The sequence below is a fragment of the Trichomonas vaginalis genome, chromosome VI, assembly GCF_026262505.1.
Source record: "Trichomonas vaginalis G3 chromosome VI, whole genome shotgun sequence".
In the NCBI taxonomy this organism is placed as follows: Eukaryota; Parabasalia; order Trichomonadida; family Trichomonadidae; genus Trichomonas; species Trichomonas vaginalis.
In genome coordinates, this window is record NC_067208.1 from 20,175,496 (window position 1) to 20,198,505 (window position 23,010).

Here is a 23,010-nt window from a genome sequence, read left to right on the forward strand (position 1 = left end):
CTTATTCTAGTTTTATTTATCACTGGAAAATAACGCTTTACCATATTTTTAATCGTAATAAAAAAATGTCAATTATCAATATTATTTCGAATAATAACTGTGAATTAAATTTAACAGTTAGCGGAATTTATAATGTTACTCTCGTTTCTGTGAGTGGTAAATTTAATCCCATTCTTTTAGACCCTTCAGATTATATATCATTTATTAAAGATGACCATGAGCCGCATAGCGGCGGGGTCGTAGACCTAAAAACGTATGATATGTATATAAATAATGTGATAACGAAATGGGATATTAACATGATTTTAAGTTATTTAAATGAATCATTTATCGTATGGTATGAAGAAAATTTTAAATCAAAACCTGATAAACTTTTTGAACTTGATGAAATAAATAACCTTATTAAATTTCCGCTGAAAATTAAATTTTGTACTCCTCGTCTTCGTTCATTGTTGGGGATATTAAATTTTGAAAAAGATGTTGGGGATGTTTTGTATTCTGACACTGGTTCTAATTTCATTTTAATCAAATGTGATAAAGTTAATACCCCAATGAGATTTTCACATCAAACATTAGACCCTAACTCTTACCCATCAATACAAAACATTTTATCCATCAACTTAAACATATTTTCTTTATCATATCCGTTTCAATTATCCGGGAATTCATTTATTCTTCATTCAAAAGATTTATCAAATATTAAATTTAGAATAACTGACCTATTTGATTGTGATTTAGAATTTATGAATGAAATATTATGGCAATTTCAAATAGAAAAAATAGCTGATGAGATAACAGATTAAATATTTATTTTTAAATCGTAATAAATGATTAAACAACAGCAACCACAGACCATTACATACGCCATATATGCATATAATTCAAAGACGGCAGAACAAACGCAAATGTTGAAATATGGAGATTTGGAGATAGTATTGAAAAATGACCATTTCGAATTCGTTTGCAAAGGTGGTGCAGTGATATCAAATATAAAAGAAATTTTATTTATGAATTCAAAAATTAAAGGAATAACGGATGATATAACATCAATTCCACCAGAAGAACAAAGATATTACGCATTAAATGCATTTCCTAAAGTTTTGAAGATCGGAAGATTTAATTTAAATGAGGAATTCATAAAAGGTTTCCTAAATGACATAATGAAGAAAGCAGATAAGGAATATGTTAACGATGAGTTAGCAAAGAAAGCAGATATATCATTTGTTAACGATGAGTTAGCAAAGAAAGCAGATAAAACTTATGTTAACGATGAGTTAGCAAAGAAAGCAGATAAAACTTATGTTAACGATGAGTTAGCAAAGAAGGCAGATAAGGAATATGTTAACGATGAGTTAGCAAAGAAGGCAGATAAGGAATATGTTAATGAAAAAGATAATGAAATTATAGAAAGGGTTGAATGGTATCATGAACGGACATCGAAGATTCTTAAAACTAAAGCTGATACAGGATGGGTTTCAGAATGTTTAGACCTTAAAGCAGATATATCATTTGTTAACGATGAGTTAGCAAAGAAAGCAGATATATCATTTGTTAACGATGAGTTAGCAAAGAAGGCAGATAAGGAATATGTTAACGATGAGTTAGCAAAGAAAGCAGATAAGGAATATGTTAACGATGAGTTAGGGAAGAAAGCAGATAAGGAATATGTTAACGATGAGTTAGCAAAGAAGGCAGATAAGGAATATGTTAACGATGAGTTAGCAAAGAAAGCAGATATATCATTTGTTAACGAAATATACCAAAGTTTAGTTGGAACAAAAAATATTGAAACTATTGTTGGCGACTTTTCTGTCAATGAAGAAAACAAATATTTTAGATGGGAGTTTGTACAGTCCTTAAGAAATGGTATACGGTATAAACTCATTCCGAAAAATAACAATGAAATGTATGTAGGCTATATAAAGAATAATGGCACACAAGTTAAAGTTCCATTAGACAACAACTGCTACTTAAACTTATATGGAGACGAACAAAAGAAATATTTAAGAGTTTATGAAATGACGGATATGACATTGTCTAACGTAGCTCCAGCACCGTATTATTATGACTATGGTGTTGACGCACATGTAGACCCAAAAAAGCAAACATTATATTTAGATTATTATAGATATAAAAGATATAATGCAATAGAAAAAACGAGAATAGTATACTATTATGAAGATGACAAAAATAAATATTATAGTCAAGATTTTACATACCCTGAAAACATAAGATTATATTATAAAAAATATTCTGACACAAACCAGAAGAAACCCGAAATAGTTACACTATATTTTAAGTTCAAAAGAGACAATCCTATAATATCTCATATGTTTGATTTAATGAACCCAGTAGGTTCTATTTATACATCTATGGATGTGAGAGGTCCTCAAGCAATGTTTGGTGTTGGTGCATGGGAACAAATAGTCGACAGGTTTTTGTATTGTGCAAACTCTTCAAAGGAAACAGGGGAAGTAAAACAATTACGGGTGAAAATTTACCTGCACACAGTCACTACATAGATTTAAGCACATCTCAAGCAGGTTGGCATAAGCATAGATATTGGGATTGGTCAGGAATGACAAAAGGTAAAGGATATGATGTTAAAGATGATGTTAAATTTGCCATAAATTGTTACTGGAGTGACACTCAGGGAGAAGGAAACCATACACATCGCGTTTCAGGATATACACAAACAACGGGACAAAGTAAAGATTACATGCCACCATTTATGACTGTATTCGCATGGTATAGAGTTCAATGAACGCTCAATGTTTGTGAAACAAACTTTAGGAGCTCCAAAAGAGCAAACATTATTTTAGGTCAAAGCTTCCACGAGAGAAAAGATTCCTCATTCGCTAAGGATTCCAAAAATGAAAAAATCATTGATTTCGGCTGAGAAAAAACAGCAAAACCCTTCTTCCACGGGAACAAAGAAATAAAGAAGAAATAAAGAAGAAATAAAGTAAATTTTTTATTTATTCCCGTGGAAGATAGAGCACTTTTATGATACTTTTTATTCACGACAAACAAGACAAATAAAGAAAATAAGAAAATACGGCGCTGTCGCGGTTCGAACCACAGACCTTGACCCCTCCATAACACCACCTTAGACCACTGTGCTACGTAGCCTGTCGACATAAGATTTTATAAATTGCATATTTGACGTAAATTTATTTCCCAGTTATTCAAAAATAATTAATTATTGAAGAACCTAAAAACATTCACGATAAAATAAGTGATAACAAATTTTTATTTTTATCATAAATGAATACCCCACAAGCTCAAAATTTACCACGAATCATAACAAGGGAGGAAATGATAAAAATGATGCAAGAACATGTTAAAAATAACAAACCACTAAAATTGAGAAAATGTGGTTATGCGGTAATGATGGAAAGAGAGATGTTGTCGAAGAGGAATAAAAATTAAATTTGGATAGAGTTTAAAAATTCATCTTTATTAAATTCATCTCTTCCAATCAATTTATTTATTCTATTAAATTCTTTTATTTTTGCTTCACTCAGTTTAAGGATTGAACGATAAGTTTCTAATTTTTCGATTATTTCTTTCCTCTCTTTATCGTTTTCAACCCCACCACATTGTGGCTTCTTTTTGTAATAACATATTTTTGATTTAATTCTGTTTAGTTTCTTTTTATATTCATCGTCTGGACTCTTGACTGCTTCGTTGTTACTCATTTCTTACGAAATAAAAAAATTAAATATTATTTAAATATAATGGAGTAATAAAATAAATCGGAATTTCTATTAATTTATTGTCAACTTCAACTAATGCATTGCCGTTAATATATCTAACAAATTCAGCTATTGTGTCAAATCTTCGTCTTCTTTTTGTCATTGATTTATCAGTTTTTCCATAATCGAGATGAATCAAAACTTTATCCCCTTGTTTAAAATTCATGAGCCCCGAATTAATTTGTTCACGTTTAACATCATTCAACCTTTCCATTTGCTTTCTAATATATTCCCATTCTTTTGAAATATCATTTTTCATTTCCACCGGTTTCATGTTTATTGTTCTATGCCATGTATTATTGTAATAATATACTAACTGCTGTATGATGGAGTCATGATTTCCATCCCAGTATATCTGACCATTAACCCTAACGCATCTCTAAGAGTTCTCATTACCGCATCAACTATTTTATTATGAAACGTATATGGAGAGGATGAAAAGTAAAAATTAATTTGTGGGAAATAATGAGCCATAGCTGCCTGAAATCCTTTATCACCATCACCCCTTATATTATCTACTCTTTCATGATCTAGTAAGTATTGAATAGCTCTTCTTGTTTCCTGTTCTGTTTTCCCTTTCACCGGAATGCAATATAAATATCTGGTGTTAATGTTAATGGCAAATAAATAAGTAACGTTTCCTCTTGAATATTCTAAATGATCGATTTCGTATGAATATGGATATGGTGCAAATGAAGGGCGACTAAATTTTTCCTTTAACGGTTGAATTTTTGGGTCAGTTGGTTTATTTAATATTTTGAAATCCTTTTTAAAATCTTTTTGCTTCTTTAATGTTTGAAATGGATATAATAAAGTGAATGATGAAGGATTAACTGAAGGAGGAGGAGGTACTGTCGTTGGAGGGTTTGGTGTTGCAGGTGGTTTAATTTTATCTGCTTTGATTTTGGATTTCATTCCCCCCTTCATTAATTCTGGATGTATTCTATTCATTTGTTTTAAATATGCTGTATATAAAGGTTTGATATACTTTCCCGCTTCGAGTTTATGTTGAAGGATGAATTCCAAAAGTTGATCTTCATTTAAAAGTCGGGCTGAATATGGTTTAACTAATGAATCATAAATTAAAGCTTGTGCTTCATTTATGGTCTGAAGGACCTGGGCGTTTTGCACCTTTTGTTTTTGTTCCTTTGGTTTTTGCGGCTCAGGATTATATAATTTATATAATTTATATAATTCATCAATATCTTCTTCTGTTAATACTTTATTTTTGAAATCTTTCAATTGTTTAAGTTGTGATTTACTTTTTCCCTTTGAATATTCATTATTTTTAATTTTGTCTTTAATTTTAGAAATTATTTTATCATGATATTTCAAAACTTCATTTTTATAATACGAATAATAATAATCCATATCATCACCCGTTATATTGTTATCATGTTTTTGGAGATATGATTTTAATTCATAATAATTAAGAAAATTTTGATTAAGTACTAAATCATCAATTAAATTTTTTAAATCTACGCTATTCATTTATATAAAAATAAAATAAGTGTTTTAAGGGTGCCCGCCTCTTTGAATCATAGTATCAAAACCATTATTTACGGTTCCTTTTGTCTCTTCTGTGGCATTTTATTAAATAAATGGCATACAACATCCATTTTCACAACATACAGCCTTAGTGTGTGCTCCTGTTAATGCAGTCTTACCGATTGTTAAGCGAGTCATTGACCCGTTTTTAAGTTGTAAATTAATATTCTGACCATCAAATATCACTTTATCATTTATTATATCCAAATAATTTTTAGGTGTTAATTGTTTATTTTGTCGTAAACTAACTCCTTTCATTTTTTGTGCAATCTTTTTAAAATCACTTCCATCAATTGAACCGTTGAATGAAGTATAACACTTAGGACATAAAGCAACCATGTTATCACCTTGTTTCTCAATTGCTAAACCCAATAACTTCTTCTCATGTGCTTTTTCTTCAGCTTTATTCTTTAATTTAGGTTTAAATTTCTCATTAAAACAGAAGAAATCAAAAGGTGTGAATTTGTAAATGTTTTTATCATAAAATTTTTTATCGGTTACAATTGCTTGAAATGCTTGAGTGTTAGGAAGATTTGGGTCGCCAGCGATTGCCCAATAAGATGAATCAGTATCACCTTCAATGAAATGAAAACAATTAACATCCATGCATTTATACATAAAATCATAAATGAAAACCAAATACCAGTATTTTGCGTTATCTAAAGTGAAGAATGCCTCTTGTAAACATGTATCACATCTATAAAATCTATCTTTAAGCATCACTTGATACGTATCCTCTCCTATTTCTCTTATGTTTTTAAACTTATTTGACATACATGCAACGCGTGCCTTCTGTGCATTCATTATTTTAGTCTTTGCGTAATTTTGTGTATTCATTGCATCGTAACCATATGATCCATTAAGTGAAATCTTGCAAAATAAACTTTTTCCTTTATTTCCTTCTAATTCAGCCTTTTGTCTTTCGTTCATAAATTCATTCGCAAATTCATTAAAACAAGTATTTTTCGTAAATGTTAAAATTGATTGAATGTCATCAATGATAAAATGAAATCTGTCTATTAGATACCAAAGATAATAAGAAGAAAATGGTTGATATTGGTTGTGTGTTGATGCTAACTGAGTTAATTTCCTCTGTTTCTGGTCAACTGGTAGATTGTTTGATTTCATGTAATTATACATAAAACCACCAATTGTTTTTTCATCTGTGATAATATCAAAGTTTCTTATTATTGGTAAAAAGTTTATGTAATCATTAATGTATTTTTCATCAATGTGACCCTTTACTTCAGCCACGAATAAAGTATTTTTCTTCTTAATTATTCCCAGTGCTTTTGCTTTCTTTGTTGCTGTATCACAAATGATAACACCATTCAATCTTCCCGGCATATACATTTTATGGTCAGTATATTGAATGAAATCATGAGGATTAGATGAAAATGATGAAGGATATAATGAATTAAAGTCAACACCAACGAAATGAGTCATAATGTTGGTGTGTCCTCATTTGATACAGTTTTAGTTTCTGGATTATATGAAAGTTTATTAATGTGCGTGATTCCTTTAAGATTTACTCTATGTTGAACATTTGATAAACCACCAGTAATTCCATTACGGAGGATGTGATAAGCTTCAACTGAATCTAGAGTCATTGGTAAATTATTTTTTAATGTATAATTTCTTAAATTGATTCTTAAACGTTGAACATCTTCATCTTTATTTGATTTTACGACATTGCAATAACAACACATTAACTGACAATTTTCTTTGGTATGTGGTTTTTCATTATCGATTCTATCTAATGTTGGTTTATTAGCATATGTAAACGCTTTACCACACATTTTGCATTTAGATGAAAGGATTAAATCGTGATAGTATTGATAGTCATCCATTGAAACATTGTTTTTAGTATCCCTTTCTGCTTTTTCATCTTGTTTCTTATATGAATCAATTTTATATTTCCAATACTTTTTTGTTAATTCAAAACTTGATTCCACATTTTCTTCTTCTGGATATGTTTCGTTAGGATTGAAGTTCTTATATGCTAACGCGTAACGAATCATTGATGCATTCGATGATAAAGAAAGATTATGAAGCATGTCAATTTTATAAACAAATGTTTCTTCAATAATTTTATCAATTGGGTCAATCATAATTTCAACGTCTTTATTGCAATAATGAATAAAATATTCTAATCTATTCTCAAAATTTTTAGCATCATTGAGATATATTTGATAATCTGAATCGGATATTGTTTCTTGAGTTAATGCTGAATAAAATGAATCTTGAGTGAATGGTTCCACTTTATATAATTCATCTTCGTAATTCTCCCATGTGATGAATTGATAAGGGAAAAAGGATTTAACACGTGATTTATTGTTTCCGAAATCTTGAGTGAATTGGTCTAATGTTCCACCCGCTATATAATTTCTGATGTCAATAAATCTTAATTCATATGGACAGTTTGTTTTCTTTACAATGATTTGCTTAAATTGAGAAGAAGAACCCAGCATTGATTTTATTTTCCATTTTGCAGTGTTTAAATCACGAAGAATTAAATTTAAATCAAACTTTCCCGAATTAAAACCTATGATATTCACTTTATTGAATTCCTCATCTAGAAGTTCTTTAAATGCTTCCTTCTGTTTTTCATTTAATGTATGGGACAAAGTCCCCGCCGTTTGGTCCGTTTGCGGCTTCATTAATTCTTCATATTGTTCAATATTTGATTTAGCAACTAATGAACAGGTTGAAAATAAAAATTCAATCCAATCAGAGATGAACGAATCACTTGATGTTAAGCAAAAATTCCTCGTAAATGTTTTATCACGGTCTACGACCTCGCCGCTTCGGTCTGAAAGACCTTCAGGACTCAAAGAGTCCGTTTGCGGCTTTATTTTGACAGTTGATGATACCATAAATGGTTTTAAGTAAGCGTTCAAAGTTGCACATTCAGAAAGTTGAAGTTCTTCTTTAGTCTCTAATGTTTCGAAGTCAAAAGTAATATAATATCTTGTTGGTTTATAATATTCCTGCAAATTATGTGCTAATAGCCATTGATATATCTTCTGTTTCGTGATATGTGGTGCATATGGTTGTTGTGTGTTTTGCAATTGAACGTCTTGAATTAATCTTCCATTATTTTCTTTACATTTCTCACAATGCTTTAAAAATCTTCTTTGGTTTTTCCTTTCTGGGTCATCACGGATAGAATATACTTCTTCTTTGCAAAAGGGGCAAACTTTATATCCTGTGAGTGCTTCAACGTCTGTAATTCTGTCAGCGTGAAGTTTTCCACATGGACTCTGTGTTAATAAAATATTTACTGTTTCAAATTCTGGATCTATCATTATTGATTCCACTAATGGAAAGTCTACCTTATTTATGTCTACGTCTTCTGGTTGAGGTCACAATAATAAAAATCAATATTAACGTTTAACATTCTTGCTAACCTCTCACTTTCTGATGAAATGTCAAATCCTTCATATGCATCTATGGCTTCATTTAAATAACTTCTACGAGTTTTAGGATTAACACCATCAGGAATGTTATAGAAGCGTTTAAATAACCTTCTACCTTCGGCTCTTATTTGATTATCATTCATTTTAGCTGTTCCGTTTTTGTTCATTTATGTAAGAATAAAAAATTAAAAAATAAATAAAAATAAAGTTTATTTTTTTAAAGTCCAGGGCTAAAGTCCATAAAATGAATTAAGAACACATAAATTTTTATCATCTGCGACGTGACGAATACATTTTAATTTACTCAAGAATGCGTACCCTGATACATTAAATCTAATTCCTGTCTTATTTAATTTCACAACTTTGAAAAGGAATGTATGAATAGCTATAAAATGATGAGATGATGTTTTATGGGTTGCTTCCATTTTTTCTGAAATAAATGAATAAATATAATGTTTATAAGTTTTCATATCTTTTATATTCTTAATAACGAATGGTATAGACCTTTCAACTTCGTCTTCCTTCGGTGCTGTTCTTTCATATGAAACATTATTAGTATCTTCAATAATGAAACCACAATCGCATAAAATTTTATATGTACCAATTGTTTCTTTTGATATTTTATCTAACAAATCAAAAACTTTATCAACACCTGCACATTTATTTAAATAATAATTTGTGTAAATATCATGGTCTTCTTTCTTAATCGTATTTGTTGCATATGTTACATTTTTCAGTGCTTTTTTGAATTTTTCAGAATCAAGAGGAGGTGAAAGTAATATACATGGATAATCTCCATCGTCAATAAATTGTAACTTATGTTTATGAATAAATTTTGTGCCTTCTTCTGAAAGTGTTTCATCTATTTCACCATCTAATAAATTTTTAGTAGATTCCAAAAAGTAATTTTTATATCTTTCTTCATGAGATTTTTGAACTTCTGATTCTGAAGCTGGGATATTCATTAAACCCTCTACTTCATTCTCATTATATTTTTCAACTTCTCTTAATTCCTTAATTTTTTCATCTATTTCATCTCTTATTTTTTCCAGTCTTTCAATTTCATCATATTCATCATCTTTAATCCGTTCTTCATAATATTCAGGGAAAACATCAGGTTCTTTAGGTTTTTCTTCTTCAGATGTGGGATATAAGAAATTTATAACATCATCTTTATTCATTTTTCCATCATAATCTAAATCATTTAATAACTCCGCAAATTTTTGACAATTTCTTAAATAATATTTATTAACTTCATAACTCGCCTCCTCTAATATATCCTTTATTTCCTCGTTTGTGAATCCCAATTTTTTAACGTCGTTAGTCTTGACACTCATTTTCATACGAATTAAAAAAATAAATTATTCAAAAAATGTAAGACATGAATTTTTAATATTGGTTTCATACAAAATAAAAATAAATTATTCATAAATGTAAGACATGAATGTTTAAAATCTATTTTTTTATTTCATTATGGTAGTGAATCTTTCATTCATGAATGATAATTATATCTGATTTCTTTTACTCTCTCGTATATACTAGATTTAAAGAATTCAGAACTTTTACCATAATCTCCTAAATGTTTTCTTATCCCTAACGTGTGCCAGTTATTATATGAAACTGTATAAACTTTATCTTTATCTTTACATCTTTCATCACTTCCAATATATTTATATCTCAGTTTTGATTTTGCATTTTCATAATCATTAACGTTTAATAATTCACAGTCTTCCTTTTTAAATAAATGTTTAAGATATTCAGGATTTAATACTCTACGTTTATATGCTCCTAACTTAGTTCTAAAGGTTTTTCTACAAAATTTAGGAATTCCATCCTCTTTAATGTCATCAATGATTTCCATTTCATTATTTTCAATTTCTTCTTCTCGTTTATGAGGTCTTTGATTATGACTCCATTGATTCCATGAAATTAAATATTCTTTATCATTATATTTATACCTCATTAGCTTATTTTGGCTTTCATATTCATTTAATAATTCACAATCTTCATTTTTAAATTGAAGTTTAACCCATTCAGGATTTAAACAATGTTTAATTAATCGCGGAATATCTGACATCATCTATATATAGCTTCTTTTATAAAAGATAAAAAAATAAATTATTTTAAAATTAATGTTAATTTTTTAATGATTTATAAATAAATATATTTTAATGCATCGTCTATATATAGATGTAACAAAAAAAGTCACACAACCCGCACTCATCTACTACTTTTTTTTTATAAAAAAAGTGTTTTTTCAAATTTAATAATAAATATTGGGGAGAAGCTTCCTAAACTTTTTAATCCCATAAATATGGTCATTATCTGGAATAAAGAGTTAAGCGTCATATGTCACTTTTTGTACTAAGGAAACATCGACTTTATGCGTTATGACTTTTCGATGAGGAAACAAGTGTTCACGTATTATAAACTTCCTTATTCCAATAAACCGACCCTAAACATAATTAATTCTAAGCATGATAATGGTCTCTTTTCTATGATAACCAAATCAATTTGGTTATCATAGTAAAGCACCAAAAACTGGAATAGGAATAGCCGTGTTAAAACAGGAATAGGCAGTGTGGAAACTAGAGAAGACTCAACTGATTTTTTAAGCAACTCTTCTTGCCGATTCAAATCTGCTTTGCTAATCATTGTATATTACTATATTCTGATTAGGATACTTTAACGCTTGATGCATGCACATCATTCTTTTAGCTGATTTCTAAAATACAATCTTCTATTAACTTTGAAATTTCTTCAAAAGTTATAGTAATTCCATAGTTCATTCGTAAAATGTTATTAAATAGCTCTGACTATTCCTTTGCACGCAAAATGAGGTAGTATTTTTTGAATTTTTTACTCAAAATAAAACAAAATCTACCCAATTTTATACCACTAAAGCCTATATTGACACACACATATATAAATCTCTATTGTTATAAGATAAATTTGAAAAAATAAATTTTTTTCCTAAAATGTAAAACTATACTTGTATTCAAAGAAAGTAGATCGTTTATAAGGAAGGTATTATATATTTGGGGAGAAAATCCCTTACAATATACAAAAATATGAAAGAATATTCAATCATCAGGAAAGAGCTTAGTACTAACCATTTGTGAGACGTTCATATAATATCTTTTTCCTTTTTGGGGTTTTTAATCGGATTATCCATTTCCCTGCATTGACTTTAATTCATTCTTGATGATCTGAGTATACATGATCATTATCGAACGTTTGCCATACTCTTCCACAGTTAATGATTGCTGAAAAATGAATAATACTGAATAACAGCTGGAATTTCATAAGTATTTTGCGTATTTATACTGATTTAAACATGAAATACTCATACAAAATGCAAAGTTTTTAAAAACAATCAATAAAAGATTTTAAATTAGATAAAATATCATATGTCACTTCTTTTTTCATCTGGATAATAAAATTGATAAATTTTTTTCTAATTAAAGATAAAGATGCATTTATAGTAGTAGAAAATTAATTTCTAGACTAAAGCTTGTTTATTGTCACCGTTTTAAGTCTAAATTTATAGGAAAGGGTTATTTTATTATGCATTAAAAGTTCTTCTATAAAATTAACATTAAAATCAAAAAAAAAAAAAAAAAAAAAGGGAGTGGGGCTTCCAGGCACTTCGTGCCTTCTAGCCCTGAAGATGTTTAGTATAAATGAAGTCTTAGAGGACAAACATGACTATGAGTTTTGATATGACAAGATAGAATATGAGAGAGGTCCTATAAACCGGAGAAAGTGTTATATAAACATCTGTCATATTACTCAGAATATTATACAGAATTCAATAAAAATATATTTTAGGTGAAGAGGTGAGATTTCACCTGTTTTTTCACCTCATTTTTCACCTCTTGAATTTTCATGAATTTCATCGTAAAGACTTTGTCAAGATTTCATCGTAAAGACTTTGTCAAGATTTCATCGTAAAGACTTTGTCAAAACTTCATCGTAAAGACTTTGTCAAGATTTCTTCGTAAAGACTTTGTCAAGATTTCTTCGTAAAGACTTTGTCAAAACTTCATCGTAATGAGCGTAAATCAGACAAAAATATATTTTAGGGTAGAAGGGTATATCTACCCCGTTTTCTACCCTCTTTTCTACCCCATATGTACTTACTGAAAAAGTATGTGTTCCATCTGTCATTTTACTCAGAATTTTACACCAAAAATAATGTTTAGGTGAAGAGGTGAGATTTCACCTGTTTTTTCACCTAATTTTTCACCTCGTGAATTTTCATGAATTTTACACCAAAAATAATGTTTAGGTGAAGAGGTGAGATTTCACCTGTTTTTTCACCTAATTTTTCACCTCGTGAATTTTCATGAAATTTACACCAAAAATAATGTTTAGGTGAAGAGGTGAGATTTCACCTGTTTTTTCACCTAATTTTTCACCCTCTTGAATTTTCATGAAATTTACACCAAAAATATACTACTAGGGTCATTTACGAAGAAATCTCAACAAAGTCTTTACGATGAAATCTTGACAAAGTCTTTACGAAGAAATCTCAACAAAGTCTTTACGAAGAAATCTCAACAAAACATAGACAAGAAAGTTCATGAGAAATTAGATGAAGAAGTCTTAACAAAGTCTTTACGAAGAAATTCATGAAAATTCAAGAGGTGAGAAATGAGGTGAAAAAAGAGGTGAAATCTCACCTCTTCACCTAAAATATATTTTTGGGTCATTTACGAAGAAATCTCAACAAAGTCTTTACGAAGAAATCTCAACAAAGTCTTTACGAAGAAGTCACAATAAAGTCTTTACGAAGAAGTCACAATAAACATCTGTCAAAAACCGCTTTTTAACTTCACTTAAAATGCCACGTAAGCTACGTAAGAATATACGTAAGAGGAAGAGAGCATTGAAACATCCAATAGTAAAACTGACACCACACACAACAGTTGCAACAACAAATTATGAATGACCCCACTATGTTGCAACAAATGTCAAGCAATCCTATGCTTTTAACCGAGTTATTGGTGCACAGAGTGGAGGTTTAAGAGCGGCACTTTTAGCCAAAAATGGCAGGCTATGGTGGAGCTGCAGACGGAACAAGCTTATAACCCTCAAGTCAAATGAATTTGAGTTCACTCAAAAATCAAATAACAGATGTCAAAAGTCAAACATAGACATACAGAAAAAATAGTGAAAACGAAAAGAAACTAAGAATATGACAGACACACAAAGAAACTCAATGAGTTAAACGTAGAGAAAAAGAAGAAAGAAGAACAACTGAAAGAACTAAGTACAGAGGAATATGCGAAAAAAGTGTCAGAAAAAGCAGCAGAAGTAGCAAAATGGAACAAGATGTCATAAATTTGAAAAACATACTACTCAATATAAAGTACTGAAAGATGAAGAGATAAAACAAAAAGCCCTGAAGACATATATGGATAGCGATGAGTATAAAAAAGAAGTTGAAGCAAATGTAAAGGCAGAAAAACTTTTACAGTTGCAAAACCAAACCGTACAGTATGAAAACTTAGCAAAGAAAGTAAAAATAACGACGCAGCCATGCAAAGGCAATGAAAAGCGCAGAATAATATAAAAGCTAATAATGACTGGTTAGATGCCCAAGCCAACGCTAAAGCAGCCCAGCTTATAGGGTCAATAAGGACAAAAATACAAGCGGATGAAGATAGTTCAAATGAAGCTTTAACAAATGCTGACTTTAAGAAACGCTTTCGAAGCTCTTCATAGTAAAGGTGAAACAAGTGAACGACTTCTCATCTGGAAAGAAACTGAAGTCTGAAGGTTTCGACAAAGAGTTAAAAGAAGTAGCACAAAATATGACGAAAATAACAGATGCAGCAACGAGACAGGCAGTTCAAAGTGCTATGACGCCGTTAGAGCAACTGTTGTGAAAAGTCAAGAAAAAGAGTTACAACAGACCAAAACAGACCTAGTAAATGCTTTCTTAAAACGAAAAGTCGGTAGGACATTACGCTGCAGATGGAACATATGTGCCAGCTGGTGGAACTTATATACCACCAAACCCTCCGAGAAGCACCTGCCACCGGACTACCTAGAACATTTACATCGTCACATGGACACAGACACAGGCATGCACAACAACCAGCACAACAACCACCTCCACAACCAGCACAACAACCAACACAACAACCAGCACAGCAACCAACAGTTCAAAACCCTGCACAACAACAACCACAAACAGAGCAAGGACATAAAAGAAGTAGAGAACAAGGAAACCAAGAATTCTTAAAAATGCTTAAAGAAGAGTGTGGTTTCCCAGATACTGTTGACTTTAGTGACAGATATAAAGAAGCTATTGGAAAGTTCAAGGATGGAAATACTGACCCGAACCTATTTAGCTTTATGGCTCAGCACCAAAACGGATATAATCTCAAACCTGGAAAATACAAGCTCGCTAAGGGATATGATTTAATAGCATATCATCCAAATGACATGGATGAATTTACTCCGAGATATTTGATGTCAGAGCTAAATGACAATTCAACTTTCGTCATGAAACGCGTAAAAAATAGAGACGGAACGAAAGAACAAAAGCTTATGAATGCGGATGACGTAGATAGGGAAATTGTTGAAAACGGTCTCGGAATATATGAAATGCCAGCAGATGAGGTACAAGAAACTCCACAGGAAGAAGTTCAGATACAACCAGACATGGAAGAAATAGTTCAGCAACAACAGCTAGAAGAGCCTGAAGGAAACGAACAAGTCACTCCTTTGGAAACTAACTTCACAGAACTAGATGAAGATTTGGAACAGCCGAAAAATCTTGACCCTCAACAAGAGTATGCGGAGAATATGGAATATTTCCAAGAGTCTAAAAAAAATTCGGCTGACATAGTAGAAGAATATCGAAAAATGTTTGCCGACATACAAAAGACTCCAGCACCAGATGAAAATATTCAGCATAGAATGGAAGTACTGAAAGAAAATGTACACAAATACAACAACCCTTTTTACTTACGAGCATTTAACGTTCAATCTTCGGATGAACTCGGTGAAAATAAAAGGTTAAATTTCAAGAAAACATATAGAAATGAAACATTGTTTAAAGTTCATTCAGAACCTAACCAAGATGGAAACAAACCTACTTTTGTTTCTGCAGACGATGGAACTACAATGAGATGGGGTCATAAAGCTAACCCGGATAGGTGGTTCATAAACTTACAACCACAATTCCAAGAAGTTGTAGACGCAATGGAAGTCAATGGTGAACGAGATATAGCTGGTATTTTAAGCGCGGCTTTAATGCCATTGAAAGATATGAAACATGCAGATATTTTGGACCAGTATGAAATGAACATGGCTGATGGAAATATAACACCTGACGTTCTAGAACATTTATCTCAAAGAACTACACAGAACCATAGAGATGGTATATTTGGTGAAGAGTTTAGAAAGAAAGTTAGGGAGATAGAAGGAAGAGAACCTATTGTACATGACCTTGCAAACGAAAGTTTACAAAATGTCATAAAAACTTACTTTGCAGACGATGAATCGAGAAGGGATGAATATTTAAGAAAACTCAAATGGACAGTACCAAATGAAATGTTAGTATTGAAAAACATGTTCCTTGACAAAATAAAACCAACTACAGAAATAAACGACGCAAGACTGAAAGATTGGGTAAAAGCTTTCCCATTCACAAAAGATATAGTTGGTAACATGGAAAGAAAACCAGAATGGCTACAAAAACATATATTTGGAAACGAGCTTATTCCATATGGACAGGCACTGTTTGAAGCGCTTGAACCGGAAACTCAGGAAAGAGTCATGCAAACAATACGCGAAGACTCAAATACAGACTATGACAAACTCTTTCTAGATATAGGTTACCTGAGATGGGCGACCAGAGCCAAAAGGCAAAAAGGACATGGGAAATTTGCAACATACTAGATGAACATAATGCAAAGATGCAACAACTTCAAGCAGAGGGCAATGAAGGAAAAAGAAGAGTTAAAAACTCAGTCAGGAAGAAAGTAAAGCTTGGTCGGAGTGGGTTCTATTATGACATATAAATCCAACTATTCTATATTTTTACTCATATGAAATGTACGCCGCTCAGAATATAACGCCAACAGTTTTGGATGCCATGAACGGAAATGTTTCCGAATGGTATAACGAATGCGACAATGCCATTAGAAGGTCAGAAATAGTTCCTGGAACTTACGAATATACAACTGCTGTTTCTTATGGAAACGTAGGTGAGTTTGGAGAAGGTTCTTCAACAACAGTAGATATTGCTTGCGACAGGTTTCATATTATTTCTATTGACAACTCATTCTTATACGTGGAACAAGACATTGAAATAAAACCTTCTGCCAAGTTGTCTGACAAGAAAGGTTGCAATGGAATTTTCTATGTCGGATACCAATATGCTCCAGAAGTTTTCATGGGATATAAGATATATTCTAACTCTGACTTAGTTCAAACAGTAACATGGGCAAACTATGAATGGTTCGCTTTGAGAAACTCAGTAACAACCACAAGCTAGAGAACAAACAGACCAGTATGCAACTATTGAGAAAATAAGAAGACTTGACCCTAACGTTCCAGGAGTTTATGTTAACCTTTCTGGTTCAGATGGAAATGCTGCCACTAAAGTAAAACTGAAACTTAGAGTTCCTTTGTCATCTTTCCTCATCTTCAGGTTTTTAAGATACTTGCCAAACTGGGCAGGAAAATTTCTATCGAACTTACTCCAAGCAAAAATAACTTAGTCATTGCACCACACAAGACCCATTCACTATTACAGACGTAAAGGGAACAAATCAAACGTCATTCGCCGAATTTTGCAAAGACAAAGTTGACTTAGACTTTGGTTTCTCAAACCTCAACACTGAAGTAAACTATTATTTCAATGCTGCTGGAGATGCTTGGGACCCAGTTAAGTTCACATGCGAAAAGTTTGAATGCAAGAGAATAGAAAGCAGACTTGCAGTCTATATGTTGGACCCAGATATTTCAAATGCTTTAGCTGCCAAATATATTGCAGTTCCACTTATGTTCCCTATACACCAAATATCTGTCAAAGACTTTGCAGGTGAAGTTGGAAACCAAAGTGCTGACCCAGGTGCAAGAACAGATATTGCTTTAACAACTGCAATGAAACATGCAGATACTATGTTTGTACTGTTCAGACGAACTATAAATGACTATTCTTGTTTTACAACCCTGGTATTAAATATCATATAAACATAGATGGCAAATATTATCCAAGAGAAGAATATTCTACAGTTGAGGATATGAGGTCATACAACTTGACATTAGATGCTATGAACTTTAACAACAACTTCACAACACCATTAACCCTGAAATGCAAAGTTCTATTATGCCATATGTGAAAGTATGGACTCATACAGGAGGTCAAAAAACTCAATATACAAATGGAGACCGTTCAAACTTTTGGCTTGGCATTCCATTTGCTGACTCAGAAGACTTTATGGGTGGTATTTCAACTGTTGGTACTGTACAAATACAATATACTGGTGACAGAGACGGTCCAGATGAATTGAAAGCAAAGAAGTTTACAAAAACCAATAGCACTTTTCACGGAAGATGCTCTTTTGAGAGATTCGTTCGATGAAACCTGCTGGGGCTCCTCAGATTGGCATAACGACAGCTTCCATCGAGCAGATTTTGGCAGCAGGTCAGTAAGTTGTTCTTGAACTGACTTCTCTCCGTCAAATATTGACAGTACGCCAGTTTTGACATAATATTGTATTATAAACTTACCTTTAGAAATATCTGTAAGTTTTGTTGTTATATTTTTGTCAACGTCAAGAACTTTCACCATCTCGGTTATACCAACTTTCTTTGCTTTATGAAAATATTTAGGTTCAGCAAAGACTGCTATTCTATAACATTTACCATTGTTTGTATAAAGAACTATTCTGTCAATGTATTTGTATTGTTTGTGTGTGTAAACTTTGTTCTGCTTCAATTCGAAGAGATACTCAAATACGTCCATCTTTTTATTCTAAGTAAAATGTCATTTCCGAAAAATAGAAGCGTAAGTGTTTCAAAAGGTTTAATGGCGGTGGCAGATGTGAAGTTAAATTCACCAACTCAAACAAACAGTCAAAGTGTTGTTGTCAATGTCAAAGACAGAGATGTTGAAGTGGGGAAACCATACGAAGACGAAGATGGTATAACAATTGTTCCTGTAAAAGAACAACCAACATATCCTGAAGTTAACAGAGACTTAAGTTCTGTTGCAGATATTCGAAACGACTACCAACAACTGAAAGACAAACTTCAAACTCAGGAGAAGATTTGTCAAGCTTTAGGTATAATGTTAAACTTGGTCGAACACAACCCTGTAAAAGTGAACTCATATGTCATCGCACCTCATGAAATTTTGAAAGAACTATTGAAACTTTTGACAGAGGCAGACGATATAAACATCAAAGAAATAGAGCCCGACATTAGTTGCTGTGGTGTTTCATATAATGTCATTGACAAGATATACGTTATGAAAGGAGGTGAAACGTTGAACTTAAAATATAGTTTCCCAGACGTTATAAAAATATTTGACGACCACAACATTTCATTAAAATTTATTTGCTAAGTAAATGGCAGAAGACATAGTGGTTTATACTATTACGACTAAAAACCCTGAGTCATATAATTCTATAACAACAAACTTACAAAGTCCTCAAGGACGATATTGTAAACTAACCTTAAACACAATGACGACTAAAGCCTGTTTTGCTCTTTTGACACCCAGAAATTTTATTGTTGTGAATGGTAAAAAATACTCCTTTGAAGATACTTACTCAGATATACCAACAACAAGGTTTTTGTTGACTTATTTAATACTTTAAGGACGGATGTAACATGTGCTGCAACTAGAGCAGGTTTCATTATGTTTGGATGTCCGACTGAGTTTACTATAAACAATATGAGCTATAATACAAAACTTATATCTGGTTTTTACTACCAACAGTTTCCTATAACAGGAAAAGGTGTCATACAAGGAATGTCTGTTCCATTGACTTTAAGTACACCTATTTTATATATTGTTTCAAACTTAGTTCAAAGTGCTATTCGAATGTCGACAGAAACTACTATGACCAAAAGATACTCATGCGTATAAACAACACTTTCTCTGCTGGTTTGCCTATTGTTCATTCGAATGCAGAGTTTTCAGCTTTAGTAAAACTCAAACACTTTAGCAAACATAAACTTAACCTTAGTTGACGCAAACTTTGTTCCTGTAAAACTTTTATGTCCTATGTATTTGTCAATGACGGCAGAAAGTTTCGAATTGGAAGATGCAACTGGTGAAAGTATTGTACTACAAGAACAACTTCAACAACAAATAGCTCAAGAACAACAAATGCAACAAATGGAACAAATGCAACAACAAAGTCAAGAATAAAAAAAATATTTTTTTTATTTTTATAAAAATGTACAGAATAGATGTTTCAGATTTTTATGACTCCCAAGCGTTCAGAAATATGTGTCCATTTCGAGACTATAACAAAGCAGTCGAGAATTTGAAACGTTTAGTCATTTATGTTGACTCTGCCCCAGAATGTTATGTCATGAAAGAATGGGATGTTGTCTTTAACAAACCAAGAGCAACAATAGTTTCAGAACAAGAATGTAGACAGAAAACTTAAGAAAATAAAAGTCGTACAAGTTGGCATGAAGATGTTAGATGCTTGGGATATTTATTGTCAAAGTTAGAAGATTTTTCAGTTCGTGTATAAAGTTCTATACACCTTCTCCAAACTTCTATTCTATCTTCACTGGATATAAATACGAACAAGTAGAATGGAAAGAAAATGTTATAGAAGCTTGGTTAGACCATGTCAAAGAAATTATATGCAATGGAAACGAAAGAGTCTATGAGTATATCTTATGTTGGTTTGCAAAACATCTTACAACATCCAAGTGCTAAATGAAAACTGCTCTCATTATAATTGGAAAACAAGGAACAGGTAAGAATACTTCTTTACAGATATCTTATGCAACTGTTAGAGGGTATTCGAACCCGAATATGACAAACTTAGAAAACATCTGCGGTAAATTTAACTCTTCAATAGAGAATATGAAACTTATAGTATGTAACGAACTTCAAAGTATAGATACAACAAAAGTTTTGAACTCAAAGATGCTTTGAAGAGTCTTATAAACAGACAAAGTTGGAGTTGTTGAAAGAAAGTATAAAGACCAAAGAGTTTGTGAAAATGTTGCAAACTTCATTATGGTTTCAAACAATGCTGTTCCGATGAAGTTAGAAAGTTCTGACAGAAGATATGTAGTTGTCAGAACGTCAGATTCTCATATGCAAGATACAGAATATTTTGACGACTTAGCAGAAACTTTGACATCTGACTTTTACAACCACTTGTTCTCATATTTCATGACATTAGATATTTCAAAGTTCAATCCAAGACAAATTCCACATACCGAAGAAAGACAAACATTGTTAGAAGCAAACAAGAGTGTATATGAACTGTTCATAGATGAGACTAACTTTGAGTGTTTAGATGAAAGGTCATTGTACGATTCATATAAACAGTATTGTCAAGAGTATGGTTATATGGCAGCGTCTAAACGAACATTCTTGGCAAATGTCAAAAATCTTTTAGATGTTCAGAACGGCGTATATACAAAGAAAAATTTTTATGAGTAAATTTTAAAAAAAATATTTTTTATCCGATAGAGAAAAGATGACGAAATATATTTCAGTCAACAAATATATGTCAGGACTTAAAGAAGAACTAGACCCATTCGCTTATTTGAATGTTTACTTCTACCATTTTGAAAAGTCTTCATTCAGCAAAGTTTGGAACATCGAACCAGTTAAGTTTGCTATTGTGACTAAAAAATGGTGCGAAATTTGAAGACTTAGACATAGAAAGTTTGTTAGCAGTCAAAGAAAGTTTTGACAGAAAGGTTCTCAAACCTTAAAAGAAGGCAAAGCATACAAACTTGTTATACCTTATGAAACCAAAGAAAGCAGACGACTATGAATATTATGAGTCTAAGATAGTTGAAGTTCAAGGTAAATTGGGTAAAAAGATTTTAGAGTCTAAGCCAGTGTTTACTCCTAAAGAGGAAGAGAACATTGACATTGACCCAGAAATGTTCTAAAAATAAAATTTTATTTTTACATGTCATATCTCCCTTCTCTGGAACTGGTTCAGGTTCTTTTCTCTTCTTTCTACTTTCTTTCTTTCTTTTCTCTCTTCTTCTTCTTCTTCTCTTGGTGGAGTTATGTCAAATTTGGCGCAACCATATTTATGTAAAAGGTCTTTGTCCTTTTAATAGCTCTTCTATTCTGTTTCTATTTCATCTTCAAGAACAGCGCATGTGTCTTCTTTTTGCATTCTAAGAACTTTTGTTGGACTTCATCTTTCCAATCGGCGTCATCTCTGTCAACAAGTCTGTCATTGACAAACTTAAAGACTTCTCTGCTTAATGTTTTATGGTTCTTGTCATATCCCAGAAACAGAAACTTTAGAACAAATTCACCTTTCTTGTTTTACACTATGTTAAGATTTTATGGTCTACAGAAGTTTTAGAGTCAAAAAGCTTGTCTCGAATATAGATTAGCGAAATCGCTAGACATTTTCAAAAGATAAAAATTTTAATTTTTCTAAAAATATGTTAGAAAAAAAGTTTGCTGACATTGACAAGAAATTTGAGAATGTTTTAAACAAGAACAAGAGGAAGTTAGAAAATGCTCAGATAAAACCTATACATGACAAGTTCTTATTTGCTCAGAATGGTATAACAGGTCTAATCGCACCACCTGGGTCGGGTAAGACTTTCACTTATCTTAAAATGGCTGCACAACAACAAGAAACTAGATGAGAAGAACCCATTCTATGAGTTAGTTGTCATTTGTAGTACTTCTGGTCAAGTGTGGAGGGAGTTGGTGGTGTGGGGGAGTTAGAGGTTGGTGTGGGAGGGAGTTGGGTGGTGTGGGAGGGAGTTGGGTGCTGTGGGAGGGAGTTGGGTGGTGTGGGAGGGAGTTGGGTGGTGTGGGAGGGAGTTGGGTGGTGTGGGAGGGAGTTGGGTGGTGTGGGAGGGAGTTGGGTGGTGTGGGAGGGAGTTGGGGGTGTGGGAGGGAGTTGGGTGGTGTGGGAGGGAGTTGGGTGGTGTGGGAGGGAGTTGGGTGGTGTGGGAGGGAGTTGGGTGGTGTGGGAGGAGTTTGGGTGGTGTGGGGAGGAGTTGGGTGGTGTGGGAGGGAGTTGGGTGGTGTGGGAGGGAGTTGGGTGGTGTGGGAGGGAGTTGGGTGGTGTGGG

At 32.2% G+C, this 23,010-nt stretch overlaps 6 protein-coding genes across 6 annotated transcripts, besides 2 other annotated features; 4 read left to right on the forward strand and 2 right to left on the reverse strand.

Moving 5' to 3' along the window:
- Positions 1-10,030: part of a mobile genetic element that runs on past the window's edge.
- On the forward strand, positions 1,008-2,087 carry TVAGG3_0897700 (phage tail repeat-like family; the record flags this gene model as incomplete). Its single annotated transcript, XM_051251129.1, has 1 exon — positions 1,008-2,087. A coding segment is annotated over one exon (1,080 nt), but the record flags the coding sequence as incomplete, so codon positions are not given.
- On the reverse strand, positions 4,071-5,249 carry TVAGG3_0897710 (uncharacterized protein; the record flags this gene model as incomplete). The annotated part of the gene is made up of 1 exon (XM_051251130.1): positions 4,071-5,249. One exon carries the CDS (start codon positions 5,247-5,249, stop codon positions 4,071-4,073), a length of 1,179 nt encoding a protein of 392 aa, XP_051086605.1.
- TVAGG3_0897720 (DNA/RNA polymerases family) lies at positions 5,808-6,752 on the reverse strand (the record flags this gene model as incomplete). Its single annotated transcript, XM_051251131.1, has 1 exon — positions 5,808-6,752. A coding segment is annotated over one exon (945 nt), but the record flags the coding sequence as incomplete, so codon positions are not given.
- Positions 10,031-14,980: 4,950 nt separating the features above from the next.
- On the forward strand, positions 14,981-15,664 carry TVAGG3_0897740 (protein of unknown function, DUF4106 family; the record flags this gene model as incomplete). The annotated part of the gene is made up of 1 exon (XM_051251132.1): positions 14,981-15,664. A coding segment is annotated over one exon (684 nt), but the record flags the coding sequence as incomplete, so codon positions are not given.
- A 279-nt stretch (positions 15,665-15,943) lies between these two features.
- TVAGG3_0897750 (protein of unknown function, DUF4106 family) lies at positions 15,944-16,642 on the forward strand (the record flags this gene model as incomplete). The annotated part of the gene is made up of 1 exon (XM_051251133.1): positions 15,944-16,642. One exon carries the CDS (start codon positions 15,944-15,946, stop codon positions 16,640-16,642), a length of 699 nt encoding a protein of 232 aa, XP_051086608.1.
- A 208-nt stretch (positions 16,643-16,850) lies between these two features.
- Positions 16,851-22,625: a mobile genetic element.
- TVAGG3_0897770 (protein of unknown function, DUF4106 family) lies at positions 18,780-19,316 on the forward strand (the record flags this gene model as incomplete). The annotated part of the gene is made up of 1 exon (XM_051251134.1): positions 18,780-19,316. One exon carries the CDS (start codon positions 18,780-18,782, stop codon positions 19,314-19,316), a length of 537 nt encoding a protein of 178 aa, XP_051086609.1.
- Positions 22,626-23,010: the final 385 nt, after the last annotated feature.